This window comes from Sinocyclocheilus rhinocerous, unplaced genomic scaffold (genome assembly GCF_001515625.1).
Source record: "Sinocyclocheilus rhinocerous isolate Xijiao unplaced genomic scaffold, SAMN03320098_v1.1 scaffold53, whole genome shotgun sequence".
NCBI lineage: Eukaryota > Metazoa > Chordata > Actinopteri > Cypriniformes > Cyprinidae > Sinocyclocheilus > Sinocyclocheilus rhinocerous.
In genome coordinates this window covers 3,174,073-3,190,117 of record NW_015645538.1, presented here as the reverse complement: position 1 = coordinate 3,190,117, position 16,045 = coordinate 3,174,073, and the positions used below count along the sequence as shown (strand labels likewise).

General features: G+C 34.6%; 2 protein-coding genes across 6 annotated transcripts in view; both read right to left on the bottom strand.

Moving 5' to 3' along the window:
• Positions 1–566: 566 nt before the first annotated feature.
• Positions 567–6,622, bottom strand: LOC107706258 (annexin A2-like). Of its 3 annotated transcripts, XM_016509925.1 has the most exons (14): positions 6,374–6,621; positions 6,061–6,260; positions 5,528–5,612; positions 4,727–4,829; positions 4,525–4,613; positions 4,050–4,163; positions 3,824–3,914; positions 2,954–3,033; positions 2,753–2,791; positions 2,317–2,407; positions 1,766–1,873; positions 1,591–1,646; positions 887–994; positions 567–766 (listed from the first exon to the last, which is right to left on the bottom strand). In XM_016509925.1, the coding sequence occupies exons 3-14, from the start codon at positions 5,567–5,569 to the stop codon at positions 707–709; spliced, it is 981 nt and encodes a 326-aa protein (XP_016365411.1). In that variant the 5' UTR covers positions 5,570–5,612; positions 6,061–6,260; positions 6,374–6,621; the 3' UTR covers positions 567–706. The 3 variants fall into 3 exon arrangements, with proteins under 3 accessions (XP_016365411.1, XP_016365412.1, XP_016365409.1); XM_016509926.1 differs by having other exon boundaries at positions 567–763; positions 6,061–6,622; XM_016509923.1 differs by having other exon boundaries at positions 6,061–6,621.
• A 345-nt stretch (positions 6,623–6,967) lies between these two features.
• LOC107706257 (absent in melanoma 1 protein-like) overlaps positions 6,968–16,045 on the bottom strand; it is a 32,826-nt gene continuing 23,748 nt past the window's right edge. For 2 of the 3 annotated variants that reach the window (XM_016509920.1, XM_016509922.1), the window contains 16 exons: positions 14,314–14,524; positions 13,873–14,012; positions 13,653–13,779; positions 13,520–13,555; positions 13,279–13,418; positions 12,196–12,322; positions 11,195–11,349; positions 10,930–11,056; positions 10,549–10,581; positions 10,274–10,386; positions 9,992–10,121; positions 9,708–9,847; positions 9,233–9,356; positions 8,979–9,137; positions 8,721–8,880; positions 6,968–7,814 (listed from right to left, as the gene is read on the bottom strand). In XM_016509920.1, the coding sequence (XP_016365406.1) occupies positions 7,726–7,814; positions 8,721–8,880; positions 8,979–9,137; positions 9,233–9,356; positions 9,708–9,847; positions 9,992–10,121; positions 10,274–10,386; positions 10,549–10,581; positions 10,930–11,056; positions 11,195–11,349; positions 12,196–12,322; positions 13,279–13,418; positions 13,520–13,555; positions 13,653–13,779; positions 13,873–14,012; positions 14,314–14,524 (2,011 nt within the window). In that variant the 3' untranslated portion in view covers positions 6,968–7,725. Of the gene's footprint in view, positions 7,815–8,720; positions 8,881–8,978; positions 9,138–9,232; positions 9,357–9,707; positions 9,848–9,991; positions 10,122–10,254; positions 10,387–10,548; positions 10,582–10,929; positions 11,057–11,194; positions 11,350–12,195; positions 12,323–13,278; positions 13,419–13,519; positions 13,556–13,652; positions 13,780–13,872; positions 14,013–14,313; positions 14,525–16,045 lie in introns of those variants that run through there. The other variant, XM_016509921.1, reaches the window with a different exon arrangement.

Sequence of the window (16,045 nt, the reverse complement as noted above, 5' to 3'; positions counted from 1 at the left end):
TTTGATAAGAATCTTATTTTGCTGAATAATTTTGGTATTCTTCTTTGGTAATTGATCAAGCAGGCTTGTTGGAACATTACATCTCCAAAGAACCCTAACATGTCTTGTAAGTAAAGAGTAATTTCTGAATTTGTTAAGTTTTAGAGGGGGTGTACTCATTTATGCTTTGCACTGTATATTATGTAAACAAAAACTTTTATTTTGGATGCGATTAATCGCTTGACAGTACTATATATATATATATATATATACACACACACATGTGGTAGTCTGATACTGAAGAGAAAGTACATATACTGATGATAAAAGTGTTTTAACTTTTTATCCTTTAAAAACTCTTATGGTCAATAACATAAGTCAATAAACCAGAGATTTCAGGCGATTCCTATGGAAGCCCATTTCCGCCACATAAGAAAAAAAGTCATGCTTTGGTAAATCATAATTATGACATAGAAGTCAAAATTCTGAAATGAAAAAGTCATGAAAAAAAAGTCATAAATGACATAAAAAGTTGAAAATTGTATTTTAAAAGTTGAAAATTGTATTATTAAAACTATATTGCCTTCCATAGGGATTCATAAAGGACAGTGCTGAATTTATTTATTTTCAGACACAAAGCTTTTGTTTAATAGCAATTAAAATGAATGGAATGCTTTCACTGTGTGCACATAAATGTTTATCATTTGTGTCATACACAGCATTTCTTCTAATCTTCTGCACGGCATATAGCCAGCAAACCCTGCTGGAGTTCACCTTTAAACTGCTTCTATTGAGAAAAAACAAGAAAACAAAAAATTCATGTTGGTGAAATGATGTTGAAGACTGGTTATAAAGATCTCTATATGTGTGTGTGTGTGTGTGTGTGTGTGTGTGTGTGTGTGGAGACCTGTAAGGCTGTGTACAGTGAAGTTCCTGTTGACTGAAGGTATGCCACTCTAACTCTCAGTAGATCCTCCTCACTATGAGCCACCATCACACCCTGGACCACCGGTGCCTACAGAGTACAGGACAGAGTATCGGTCAACACATATCTATAGCTGGTTCAAAGCAAAAATAAAAACAAAGACAACTGAGCATGATACAACAAGCAGTGATCTCATTATCAGTGTAAAGTTGTTTAAAATAACTTGCTGTTTTGCATTTGCAAGTGCTTTGCATGGATTTAGCATATTGTATTTCAGGAAATAACTTAAATAAATATATTTTCATCGATACATACCTGCCATGCAAAACAATGTTTGTACTAGTAAGTTTATACTAGTACTGTAACTGTGTGCACACTTACACAACATTTTCTATGATGACTGAGACTTCTGTTGTTTTTAAATTGAGCTAATGATATTTTCTATCCACTAACCTATACCGAACCCTCAAATAAACCTTTTTGTATTTTAGGCCCAACATATAGATGATTTTAGGTTTTACTTTACTCTTAGTTGGGACATTTGGTGCCTAAAATGCTGGCTAAACCTGATCATGCACACAGAAGTTTTAAAGTAGATAATTTAGTAGTAGCATAAATGAATACTTGGCTTTTTTGAAATGACATTTATTAAGATATCTGTAAAACTAAAAAAAAAAAAAACGTACTTTCATAGTTTGGATCCGTTGTGCCAAGAATAAATACTGGTTCTGTATACATCGTACTGATGAGAAAAAGAAAAGAGATAAATTGCAAATGCTTTGTGGATTTATATTAATTGATCATTACACATTGAGCACACACACATTAATACATCCTCAAACACACATAAACAAGTTTTACCTAGAGTCTTTAAGCCCTTTTTCAGGTCTCCAGAGAGGACTCCTTTAAAATGTCCCTCTAAAGCGTCCTCCACTGTCTGGCCTTTCTCAAACTCCAGTTTTTCCAGCACTGAAGTAGAAATAACATTACTATTCACACACATTTGAAATATTTGTCGTTGTCAACCTTACAAATACCATACAAGAAGGCTTAAATAGTACAGATGGATATGTTCCAAGGATTTGCATGTTAGAAATGTGTCAATAACTTTACATAAGTAATTACCTCTACCAAGGATACAGGAAACAACAACCTTTCCAAACACCAATAGATATAAAACAGTAATAATGAAACTATCTGACACATCTCATGCACAGTAATTTCATCAGAAGTATGAGCTACCAAATTTTGAAATACCCTAAATGTTAGTTAGTGTCTATATGAACACTTTTCTTGTTGATTAAAAGTCCATAAGGAACGGGTTTCCACATCTTCTGAAGACATTTCCCAACAATTTTGTCCCTGAAATTATAGCTAGATCTGAAACACACATACAAACACTTGCAACTCACCAATTCTGAGATGGTCTGGGTTTCTTGTGGTGAGTATTTTGATCCAAATATCAGCTGCAGGTTTCTTGTTTTTCAGCTCCTCAGATAAAGTCTGGAAAACAAAATAAAAATATACTGATTTCAATCACAAAATTCAATCAGGTATATGAAATATGCATCTTATCCGAGTTCAATTCTAAGAAAGGTTTGTATATCTGTCACCCTGTGATCTAACTGAGCTGAAATTCCTACAACCGGATCCTGCTTCCGAGGTCATCTAGAGGTCTCAGTAGGGGCAGTTGCAGTGCCCTTAGCACCATAGGTTTCACAGTTAAACCTTCATTAACTAAGTCTCTTAATATGACATGAAAGCAGTCCTGGGAGTGCAGGGTGACTTGAGAGCACTTGAAATCTTTTAAAGGAACAATTCATCCTAAAATTACAAATCTGGACTCACTGCTATATCCTGGTCAATAATTCCTGGCCCGTTCTCTTTCTGATAAGAAAGAGAGAGAAAGAAACAGAGAGAATGAGCATGATTACTCGCATAGCATGCACAAGATATTGACATACTGATGATGTATCAACACAGTAAAATTGGTTTTGGTGATAAATATTTAACTGCGAGATTCAGGACAGGAGGCATCACACTTCTTACCTTCAACAATGCCTCAATGAGCTTTGAAAAATCTCCACTGCTTTCACTTATCAAGTCTTTCTCCAAATCCCGCTTATAGTCTGTTAAAGTGACAATGTTGAAACATTCAAACACAGACTGATAGAAAATGTATGCAGTTATCACTAATATTCAATTCTTACTGAATTAAATATTATAGTGATGATATATGCACTAGTGTTTAAAAGTTTGGCATCAGTAAGATTTATTTTTTAAACAAATTAATTTTATTCAAAAAAAGATGCATTAAATTAAAAGTGACAGGAAAGACTTTTACATTGTTACAAAAAAATATATTTAAAAAAAAAAGCTGATGTTTTGAACCTTTTATTCATTAAAGAATTCTCTGTATTTTGTATCAATAAATGCAATTTTGATGAGCAAGACTCTTTAAAAACATTTTAATTGAAAAAATTTACAGACTTTTAAAAGGTAGTGTATTGTTATATATAAATATAAAATAAACATTAAATCTTATCTCATCCTAATAATAAAAATACACTGATATTCCTTGTTTTAATTATAACTAAAAGTTTTCACAAAAATGGCAATGCCTTGTTGTCCAAAGCATTGTTGTGTTGCTTGACAGTGAAAAATCACCAATAATCAATAAGTAATTAGTGTCATATATGAGCACAATTCTTTGTAAATATTTAGTGCTCATGTTGAGTGATCATCATTCCAAAAACTTTTTTTGACAATACAGCTTTTTAACCCTATGACAATATGCAAAGGTTTCAGTATGCACAGGGTTAAAAGTGAGACGTTCCAAAAAATTTAGAGGCATTTAATTGCATTAATTAAATTAAAATGTTCAACATTTTTCCATTTTGAAAAGAATTCCTAAAGCACCTTGACTGTATGCAGCCCTGATGTCAGAGAGCTGCTGTGGCGTCCTAGTGCACAGAATCTCTAAAAGAGTTTCTTCATCTGTACCAGCACCCTGAACACACAAAACAATTAATACAGTCTGAATGGATATTGAACTATAATTAAATGTATGCTGATAATCACACACACACACACACACACTCATAGCACAATAGAACTAGCACTATCCTAGTGATTAATGCCAAACCTCCATGGCTTTGCGTAAGCGATGGGCCTCAAACTGCTCTGGTATCATCATCAGTCCAAGTATCAGAGACTGCAGATCACCAGAAAGAACCTTCTTGAGACTTGCGTCCAATTCCTGTAGCACACACACACAATCCACTGTTGTCACACACATTTTTGTATCATGATAAGGATTATCCATTGACTTTTATTGATTTTATACTGAGTTAATGATATTTTATATCCTCTAAACCTAAAAAAAAATCCTCACAAGCCTTTCTTTATTTTTAGATGTCCATTAAGACATTATTTAAGGTGTTTAGTATGTTTATTAGGCCATTTTCCTGATGGGAACTATATGTGATATAAATTTTTACTATCCTTGTGGGGGACATTTGGTCACTTCTTATAGTTGGCCTCTAAAAAACACAACCTGACCGCCACACACAGACAGACTAGCTTGTGATGATTTGGAGATGAATTTGTTTCTGATTTACCTTTTGTGAGAAATTCTTGTACGCCAGGGCAAGAGATCGTCTCTGAGCATTACTACGATTAGTTAGTATTCTCACAATTGTGCTCACATCTTTAACAGAAAGATATGGTAGTTTGAAATAACAACAATTAAGTATGAAAGAATACTAGCAGATTGACTTTTACTACCACAATCATGCCCCATGAGCATTTATATAGCTGTACCTTTCTTCTCCAGTGCAGTGTGAAGGACTGTAACATCTCTCTCGGGACGAAAATTTGGGAAGGGCCGCACAGACCCCAGGGTGCCCCACCACATGCCTTCAGACTGTGAGCTTCTCTTGTAGGTCTATCCTGCTACTTACAACATGAGTTGGCAGGAGTGTAGGTCTGGTTATACAGACTGCAGTGTTTTACTTGTTTTTATGTATTGTTGAGCAGGCTAAAGAGGGCAATAAACCAATTCAGAACCAATTTTCAAAGTGAGGAAAACAGCTACAGTAAGTAAAAGAGGCAGTTGTATAAATGATTTAGACACAAAGCCTGTTTAACTATGTTTAGCTCTGTTCCACATTTTAGTAAGCTACCTTGCTGTCTACTGCTGACATAGGAAGGAACATTCTAAAAATGCGGTCACATTTACCATTGCTCTGCACATTTTCTTGGGTGAAATCTAGTCATTTCAATTTATGTGAATGGATATTTCATGTGGGGGCGAAACATTTCTCTTCAGAGATTAAAGCTAATCACATGGATTTTAATCTTTATTTATTTTTTTATTTTTTTATTTTTTTATTATCTTGGGAAAAATTGGTAGAAAGTGGTCCAACATGTTAATTTGAAGTGATTTTTTCAGACTGGGGGATGAAAAAAAAAAAAAAAAAAATAGGCAATGTAGGGGAGGATGGAGAATGTCGAAGAAAAGAGTCCTGATTTAGAAGAGATTTAGTGACAAACAATGGGACCGAAGTACAACACAAAAAGTGATGCAGAGAAAAATGTACAGATTCATTCAACATAATTCACCATAAGTGGAGATGTTTCCTGTGACTTAGCTTCTGTCTCCATGACAGCACTTGTCAGTGTAAAAGGAAGTTATGCACAAGCAGCACTGAAAAAAAAAATGGTGTAGAAACAATTTTCAGTAGTAAATTTCCGCAGTTACTTTCAAAGTAACAATGAATTATACATGACATTTTAAAGACTGAAAAAAATATTTTATTTTAAAATGTACTCCAATAATCTTTGTTTTAACTACAAGTTTGATCATTTTTACAGTGTATATGAAAAAAACTAATACAAAAATGATGTTCTTCAAAAATACTGTAAATAAATACATTTATTTATTTCTTTTAGCAAAAATAGAGAAATTAATAAACAATGAAATGAACTTCATTCTCACTTAAAATATCAGTGCAAATTTAATTGAAATAAGCTATGATCCTTCTGACAAAAAGAGGAAAGCAAATATGTTCAGAGGAAATTTTAGTTTAAAAAATGTTTACCTACTTGAAAAAAGACTACTCAGATAGTGGTGATGATTAGTTAAAGTGGTTTACCTGCTGAAGACTCAGAATTGAAGTGTCTGTTATGAGATTTCAGTCTCAGGTGAGATCGAGTTTCAGCTTTTTTTTTTAAGGTTTTTTTTTTTTTGGTGACTCCTGGTCCTCCTCAAATAGTGCACGATGAAACCTCAAGGTTTTAAATCGTTGTTGAGAAATAAATAGCGTCCATACGCCGTATTTCTCGGGCTCCTCTGCTGCAAAAAGCACAAAATGTCTAAAACCAAACAAGCTCTCAATACCTTAGATCAGATCAGATCAGATATCCCATGGGTGTAACCTTGACACTACACACAAGAACTTTAAAAACCTGCATAACTGGAAGAATCAATTGACTAGATTCCACCCCAAAACAACCATCTCTGAATTGCAAAGATTCTTCGAAAGAGAACTCTCGAATAAGTAGATGTACATTTAAACAGAGTTCGATGTTAGTCGCTAAACGCTGCATAAAACAGGTTGTAATTTGAGAAATGTGTGAACGTGTTGTTAATGTCAACAAAGGCGTTAGTGGAGCTTGCACTTGAACTTGCATGTGACTGTGTACATAAACTCAAGTCAAATGTTGAAAATATCACGAGAATTTACCTCCACGCTCCACCTGAAAGAGCAACATCATCAGGTGTGGCGTTTGATTTGTAGACCTGAACAAACAAAATGGCATCAGTACAAGCATCTACATACTTGGCATTCATCAGCAGCTGTTATCAGACATCTTACACGCAGCAACCATGCAACTTTTGACCTCGCCGCTCCAGTCCGAAACTTATTAAAATGAACAAACAAGCACTACTACACAATAACACAAATACGACGATACAAGTTGTTTTTGATGAACTATTATAAAAAATTAACACAGATACTAAAACATCAATAGCCCACACTGAAGTCAAAAATGTGTGAATTCCGACATGATTTTTTACAGTTTTATTACAAAATTAAAGCCACTCCCTGTTACATATTTCACACTGTGCTTTGAAAATAACATTAATACATAATAAAGTTTCCTGGTTGTCCAAAAACATGGTGACTTTTTATTGACTGACATCAGCACACTTTTAAAAACAACAGGGCACACCGAAATCTGCCAGGATCCAATCCGCATTGATATTAAAGCTTACATACCAGCATATACCCAGTATGTCAAATGTTTATAAAACATAACATTAGCTTGTAAACAAATAAAATGAGCAGAAATGAAAGAATGCTTCGAAAGTTGCCAGATTCATATACGATGATTAGATTCTCATGTGATGCATAGGAAAACAGAAAAAAAAGTTTTTGAGTGACTTAACCACCAGCACCATCATTAGCGTGTAAATGACCTGTAGGTAATATGTTTTATTCAAACTATGTGCAAATAAGTCACATCACAGGCGAGAGATTTACGTTTCAAGAACACTAGCATGTTGAATGATATTTGACCTCTGCTTCTCTCTCATTTTTAAATGACAATACATTGATCCATTTTATCTATCATACAGTCTACTGACACGAGAAACTTTTCCTGCCCAACATCTTCTGATTGTACTTAAGGATGACTCAGAGGTGCCCTCATGGTGTCCTATATCAGATCACAGACAGTGTTTGTATTGTTGGGGCAGGACAAGTGGGTGGAGTCAGAAGGAGAAGGGGGTCAGATGAAGGAGAGAGAGGGCGGGATCAAACAAATTCCAGCTCCCACTGTTGGCTGGCATGTTCCTCGTTCTCTTCTCGAATCACTAAATGTTGTTTGTCGTATTGCTTACCCCCTGTAAAAAAGAGAAATTAGATTGCTGGAGAATGTTTTTTGTTTCTTTAGTAGTTGTCAAATAACATGGACATGGACATTTGTTGCCAAAATCGTGATTTTAGGTCTATATCCACATATTCATAAAGAAATTTAGATATTTTATATTTAAATTAAAGTAAAAACAGTAATATTGTAAAATAGGATTACAATTTAAAATAAGTTTTCTATTTTAATATATTTTAAACGGTCATTCATTCCTGTGATGTCAAAGCTTAATTTTCAACAGGAATTACTCAAGTCTTTGTCACATGATCCTTCAGAAAACATTTTGATAGGTTGATTTTCTACTTAAGAAACGTTTCTTATTTTCAAAGTCGAAAACAGTTGTGCTGCGTAATATTTCTGTGGAAATTGTGATGAATAGACAGTAATAAAAAAATTATTATTTGAAATTATTATTTTTTGTAACAAAGTTTACATCTCTACTGACAATTTTGATTGATTTAATGTAGCTGGATAAAAGTATTCATTTCTTTCACAAAAAAAAATTATTGACCCCAAACTTTTGAGTATTTCTCAAACGCTCTTTAATGATAGCTAACATAATTATCAAAAAACTGCATGTATAGTAAATATAAAAATATAAAAGTATATAAAGATCAGAAAAACATTGTTTGATAGATTTAGATGAAGTATGGCACGACACACTGCTGGACACTCCTGTATTGATATCAGCTACTCTAAAATTTTTGCATTCTTAACAAAAATGTTATTTTTAATGTATTAATAGGAATGGTAATAAAAAATATTTTTATAATAAATAGCAAATAAATAGCAATATTATAAATAATAAAATAAATTAAGGGTCACAACAGGCAGTAGTTAAGCTTGTGCTTGGTACATAAAGCACCAAACTAAATCTCACCCTTGATATCCAGCACCATTCCAGGGAAGGTGACGCTGGAGATTGTGCCGCTGACCTGAGCGCTCCACGTCTGCACTGGAACACGCGTTTCAGTCCACAGCACCACCTTAGCACCTGACTCCACATTACCCATCACCTGCAGACTCATGGTTCGAGCCAGCTGACACAAAGAGAGCACATGTTCAACAATCTGAGAGGGGGTGACTTTAAGAAGTTAGAAACAATAATTACTCATCCACTTCATGGTGTGCAAAGTACCTTGTTTTTGATGAGTCCATCCTGGTAAAGCCAAAAATCACTCATTCCCTCCACCTGCTCTGTGACGACCACACGGCCCGTCTTCATGTCCTCAACACCCCCCTGCACTGATATGTAGTGGCCCGTCTCTTTATTTTTGATGCGGAACAGTCTTTGTTTCTATAGGGATATAAACATACAATTAAAATCATACAAGAAATGCTGTTTTCAAGTTATCTTGTGCAAATAATTGGTCATGTGAAGGTGATACTAACTTGTCTGACTGGATACAAGGAGCCGATACAGGAAAGAGAACTGAATTTATGCCAGTTTGTGATTTCAATGGGCTCCAATAGGAACTGGCGCCCTCTGTAGTTACTATGTTCACATAACACCCAGCTGCAAAGAGATTGACATGGTTTTGATATATGAGAAAATTTCATACAAAATAGTCATGAAACCACAAATGTACTAATATGCAGTGGCGGCTCGTGGGTTTTAGTAATTACATCAGCAGATTCGGCACATTCGCGATAGAAAAGCGGCGCTTTCACGTTATTTTATTACAACTGTGAAATTACAAACAAAAAATACACATTCTGAGACATGAACTGAAATGAATTGTGAATTTTATTAACATTAAATCGTCCTCCTCCCATTTTCACCTCAAAATTATGGGGAAGCTGTGCCTCCCCTGCCTCCCCCGATGAGCCGCCACTGCTAATATGAACCAATAATATGCAAACTCACCAACCACTATTGACCCTGACAGAGAGGAAATGTGTATTAAATCCTTCCTCCCACATGTTGGAAATCTGTGTATCAATGGCGACCTCCCGACCCTCAAAGCACTCCAGTCCAAAGAGCGAGATTGACGGCACCGAAAAGGTCTGAAAGAGAGAACAAACAGGCAAAAAAAATAAAAAAAAATAAAGATATATGTGTTAAAATCACTTGTCTATCGGTTTCTCATTGGATCATCGGTCCACCTCTTTTCCAGAAATATATTTAGTAAGAAAGCAGTTTCTTCTCACCATTGGAACTGCTTTGACAGAGTGAATGCCCGAGTCAGTTGGGATGCCCATGCTGGTCAGGTTGGGATAATCTCCTTCAGACAGAACATACATGTTTCCTGTGAATTTCTCTCCTCCATAAAGCACCCAACTGAAATGAACAGAGTACAAATTCAACAAATTCAGCATACAAATTCAGAGTGTCACAAAGAAGCCACTCAAAAAAATACAGTATAGTGAATTTGTGGCCACTCTATACTGCATTCTCTAAATCTTTATCCCACCTTAAATTTTCTCACTAACCTTCCTCCCACCACCCTGCAGGACTTAACAGTGAGCCTTTCAGGCAAACAGCCCTGGTTCTGATGACAAACCCTACATGTGCCTTGGAAATCCGGCTCCGAGTAGAGCAGCACCTGCAGCAAAGGGAAAAACAAAACATTCAGCTTTTCCACCAAAGGAATTACATTCTAAAATATATTATTGTAGTTGTAATAATATTTCACAATATTACCTTTTTTACTGTATTTTTGCTCAATTAAATGCAAGCCTCAGTGAGCACAAGAGACTCAGCTTACCTCATTTCTGAAGCTGGGTTCTTCACTAGGTGCCTGAAATACACAAGAACAACCTCATTAGTGAAATCAAGGACAGACTATTAAATGGAGATTCATAGAGGAATTCATGAAATAATTAATGTTGATGAAATACATTAATACTAGGTTCAGCACATTTAACTGGTTGAAGTGGATTGCAAGTGGTTATCAAATAATATACAAGAATTTACGATGATTTACCAGATGCAAATGTTGAGTAACTGTTTAGTGAATGTGCCTCTCAATATTCTCTAATATTTACTCTTTATGCAAAACATTTTCAACCACACACAATTTGAGTCAATAGTCCTTGCACAAACTGTTTGGATTAGATTAATGAATAATGAAATGCCTCTGACTTACTGCGAGGATGGGCTGTATGGAGCAGATGCGGTTGTCTCCAGAGCCCCAGTCTTCACAGTTGTTGTAGAAGCCTTTCTCCAAGACGTACTGGTTACCTGAGAAATCCACATGAGAGTAGGCTACCCACCTGAGGAAAGGAAGAAATATACATACTTATTAAAACTTGGCTCGATCTACCAGACTGCATTATGACAATAACTATCAGATATTGTATGTGGAAGAGATTTATGGTCACTTAAAGAGAGACAGAGAGATCAGAACATACGCTCCACTCAGCACGTGGATGGAGCGGGTGTTGATGCCGAACCCAAACAGCTCTACATCTGCGACAGCTTCTGTCACCTCAAACGTGGGCTCTTCACTCTCTGCTTTCTCCTCTTCAGGCATCCCATATAACACCAGCAGGGGCTCAGACAGGTCCTACAAGAAGCAGATATTACAGTCCAAAAAAGAACACTTAAAATTAATCTATTAATTTTGTGTACAATAATGTTTAATGATGAAGTGCACTAAACACCAAAATATTGTGCAAGCTTAAATAAATAAATTAATAAATAACTGTATTTATTTATTTAATAAAATATATTAATATTTTCATTTTTAAACCAATGTACGTGTATTTATAGCTAGTTACAGAAATTCTATTTAAAATATTTTAAAACACATATGTTTTTAGTAGTAGTAGTAGTAGTATATTAATACAATCAAATGTATATATTTTTTGTATATTTCTTAGTATAGATATTTATATTATTTTATAGTTAGTCACAGAAATTATATTTAAAATATATTTTTAAAACATGTATTGTATTACTGTTGTTGTTATTATTATTATTATTAATAGTAGTAGTAGTAGTAGTATATCAATATAATATATTAATATTTTCTATAATTTTCAGTATAGACATTTACATGGTTATAGCTTGTCACAGAAATTTAATTATATATGATATATTATTTAAATAATATAATAACATAAATTATTTAAACATATAATAATATATTTAAAAATGTATTGTATTACTATTACTAAAATTATTATTAGTAGTAGTAGTACATTAATATAATAAAATATATGAATCTTTTCAATTTTTATTATATTATTTTTTTTTAATTATTATTAGTATTATTAACATCAGGGTATTTCCATTTTTATAAAGAAAATACTTTTTAAATTTTTTTTAAACTAAATAGTATGAATCTTGGTGAGATTTTATCATATACAAATAATATAAAATAGTCAAATTTATTTTGTGTTTGTCTTACAGCTTGGATGACTCGGACTGAGCGCAGCTCTGAGTTCACTCCTCCCCACACCCGCCAGTCATGGTACTCTCCCTCCTCTAGAAGATACTGGTGACCCCGGAAACCCTCCTTCTCATAGCCGACCCAGCTATAAGACAGATCGAGTAAGTCGAGCACAACAGAATAGAGAGCAATACAACAAAAATAAGTCAGATACAGTCCCGCATACTATGCATAGTAAATATGTGACCCTGGACCACAAAACCAGTCATAAGGGTCAATTATTAAATAATTAAGTTTTCCATTGATGTATGGTTTGTTAGGATAGGACAATATTTGGCTGAGATACAACTATTTGAAAATCTGGAATCTGAGGGTGCAAAAAATAAATCAAAATATTGAGAAAATCGCCTTTAAAGTTGTCCAAATGAAGTTCTTAGCAATGCATATAACTAATCAAAAATTAAGTTTTGATATATTTACAGTAGGAAATTTACAAAATATCTTCATGGAACATGATCTTTACTTAATATCCTAATGATTTTTGGCATAAAAGAAAAATCAATAATTTTGACCCATACAATGTATTTTTGGCTATTGCAAATATAATACATTTTGTGGTCCAGGGTCACATTTGTGAAAGCGGGAATTAACATTTTTAAGAGCTGCAGAAACTCTGCTGAATAAATAGGCTTTCCATTGATGTATGGTTTGTTAGGATAGGACAATATTTGGCTGAGATACAACTATTTGAAAATCTGGAATCTGAGGGTGCAAAAAATAAATCAAAATATTGAGAAAATCGCCTTTAAAGTTGTCCAAATGAAGTTCTTAGCAATGCATATAACTAATCAAAAATTAAGTTTTGATATATTGACGGTAAGACATTTACAAAATATATTCATGGAACATAATCTTCACTTAATATCCTAATGATTTAAATACAAATTTTGACCCATACAATGTATTGTTGGCTATTGCTACAAATATACCCGTGCTACTTAAGACTACTACTTTGGTTTTGTGGTCCAGGGTCACATATATCAGTTCTTGTTCTCTTCCTCGCTTTATTCTCAATCAAACACACATATTTTCAATACTCACCAGCCTCCAATAACTTTAAGGGATCCTGCACTGAACATAAACAATGATTGCTGCTTGTCCACTCTTGACAGGAAATCTCTCATGCTGGTGTAGATTTCTCTGCTTTTGCCAGTGAAATATGGTTTTTCATAGAGCACAATCTATTGAAAACAAATTATATCAAACATGAATTATCATTGATCCCATAAAGAACATCAAAAACATTACTACTTTATTAGATGGCAGTTGATGAAACACTTACTTTTGTCTCATAAAGGTTCTCCACTCTAGGTTCCCCCTACAAAAAACATTTGTATTAATATACCTCATTTTATTACTGATATGCTGTGGAATCATTGTCCAAAAGGACAGTAGACTGAGGAGGAGATGCTCACTATTTTAAGCGGGTGTAGGGAGCCCACATACGGATGTGTGACGCCCCAGGCAGCTGGGGTGGGGAATCCCCCGACTTCAAGCACTCGCGGGACACCCTGAAAGAAGGGCTCTGCAAACACCAACCATCTGGAGGAGATCAAACACATGATGTTAAAAAATAAATACTGCGACCGAGCCCAAATAGAATGGAATTTGGAATAAGCTGCACTGATCACTCACAGGCCAGCATTGATGATGATGGAGTTTGCTCTGACTGGGAAGCCAAAAATTCTGGAGTCTTCTGACGTGTCTCTGAATATGACCTTCTTGCCTTCTGCATTTTCGTCTGGGAAAAGGCTGATTTCAGGAACGCTGTAATCCTGGAAAGGCAAAAAACAACAACAAAAATCCTTACAAAGACTTATGCAAGGCTGAGTTCCTAAAATGTCTGTAGAAGTCCTGCCAAAATACTGGCACAATTCCGCTTGAGGACACAAGGTGGCGCACTTGAACCTTTCATAATATGGCTATGACATGACACCACAAACCAAAACATGATCCCATCCATCCCAGACACATTTACAAGCTAAAACAATGTCAGCTCTAATGATTTGTCTATAGCAGAATGTTTATGAACTTGAATTTCAACTAACGAAAAAAGTAAACACAAGTCTGACATACTCTCACTGCTCGCCGTATGGATCCGATGACGAACTTCCTCTTTAGCCGAGGCTTGGACTCATGTTCCTCTTCCTCATGATCCTGTGTTGTTCCATTCTGCTGATCAACCACTTCTTCATCCGGCGGTCCAAATGGATTTGTCAGCTCGATGTCCCCCTCATCCAGAGCGATCTTTTCCCCTTTGAATTCTGGCTTCTCATACAACACCCAACTTTGGAAGACAAAACAGAAGACATAATATGAGGAAAAGAACATACGGTAACAACTTTAGTATAGGGACCAATTCTCACTATTAACTAGTCGCTTATTAGCATACCTATTATTATCATCATATTGGCTGTTTATTAGTACTTAAAAAGCACATATTCTGCATGACCGTATTCTACATCCCTAATCCAATACCTAAACTTAACTACCTAACTAACTATTAATAAGCAGCAAATTAGGAGTTTATTGAGGCAAAAGTAGTGAATGGTTTGTTAATGGAGAGAATTAATAACGTGTGACCGAAATGTGACTGTTTTGAACATTGATTATAATAATAAATATATCTTGAGCACCAAGTTAGCCTATTAGAATGATTTCTGAAGGATCATGTGACACCAAAGACTGTAGTAAAAATTCAGCTTTGCCATCACAGAAATTAAATACATTGTAAAATATATTTAAATAAAAAATATATTTTTAACTGTAATATCTTGCGATATTATTGTTTTTAGTTTTTATCAAATAAGTGCAGCCTTAATGAGAATAAATATTTAAAAATATAAAAAAAAAAAACACAATTTATGACCCTTTTTTGAAATACATAGCCTAGCAGCTATTACCCTACCTGAACTCCTTGAAGCACATTAATGCAAGTGCTTTGACACCTGATGGAGCGAAATCATTAGAAACAACACAATGCGTATGTTATGACATCGTCTGGCAAACTACCATACAGCTGACATTGCCTGATCACTCAGATAAATTACTAGGGCAAACATGAAGTTGCTTATGCATAAACATTCATCAGCCAGCTCTCTCTGAGCTGAGGGAGTGAAAAAGATAGATGAAACCGTAGATTTGAGGTGTTCCTATTAGTATAAAAAGGTATAATTCAAAAACAGCAATTAGCATAAGCTAGAGTTGTGTGTTTCTGCACTTAATGATATTTTGCAGTGATTTGGAGATGTTTTATTGCTGGGAGGCAGGGAGAGTCTGCATGTTAAGACTGATGTGGAATGTGTCTGATTCCCTTCACTAGCCCATGTGACTACATTATTTATTGTGCATTAATATTTACTCCTGTATATTTACTGTTCTGTGTCAGTAATATTTTGCATTATCCTGAACAGCATTATTATTGTATTATGTCTATGTTTATGAAACAAGCATGACCTGAACCATTTCAATATTTAATTTTAATTACTTAATTTAAGTAATTAATACTAATTTTGGCCTATTGCTCTGTAGTTGCAGGATAACGCCCAATAAAAAAAAAAGAGGCGAAGACAGTAAAGACTTTAACATTGTAACCAAAGGTTTCAAATAAACACTGTTCTCCTGAAAAAATGTATTACGGATTCCACAGAAATTTTAAAGGGGTCATATGATGTTGCTAAAAAGAACATTATTTTGTGTATTTGGTGTAATGAAATGTGTTTATGCGGTTTAAGGTAAAACATTTTTTTTTTCCCACATACTGTACATGATTGTTTCTCCTCTATGCCCCGCCTTTCTGAAACGCGTC

What these genes read in the sequence shown, in the direction of transcription:
- LOC107706258 (XM_016509923.1), bottom strand. Translation starts at nt 5,569, where the DNA reads ATGGAGACAGAAGCTAAGTCACAGGAAACATCTCCACTTATG. An exon ending in CAGGGCTGCATACAGTCAAG is followed by an intron (nt 3,034 to 3,823) that starts GTGCTTTAGGAA and finishes TCACTTTAACAG; the next exon opens with ACTATAAGCGGGATTTGGAG. An exon ending in TCATTGAGGCATTGTTGAAG is followed by an intron (nt 2,792 to 2,953) that starts GTAAGAAGTGTG and finishes CTTTCTTATCAG; the next exon opens with AAAGAGAACGGGCCAGGAAT.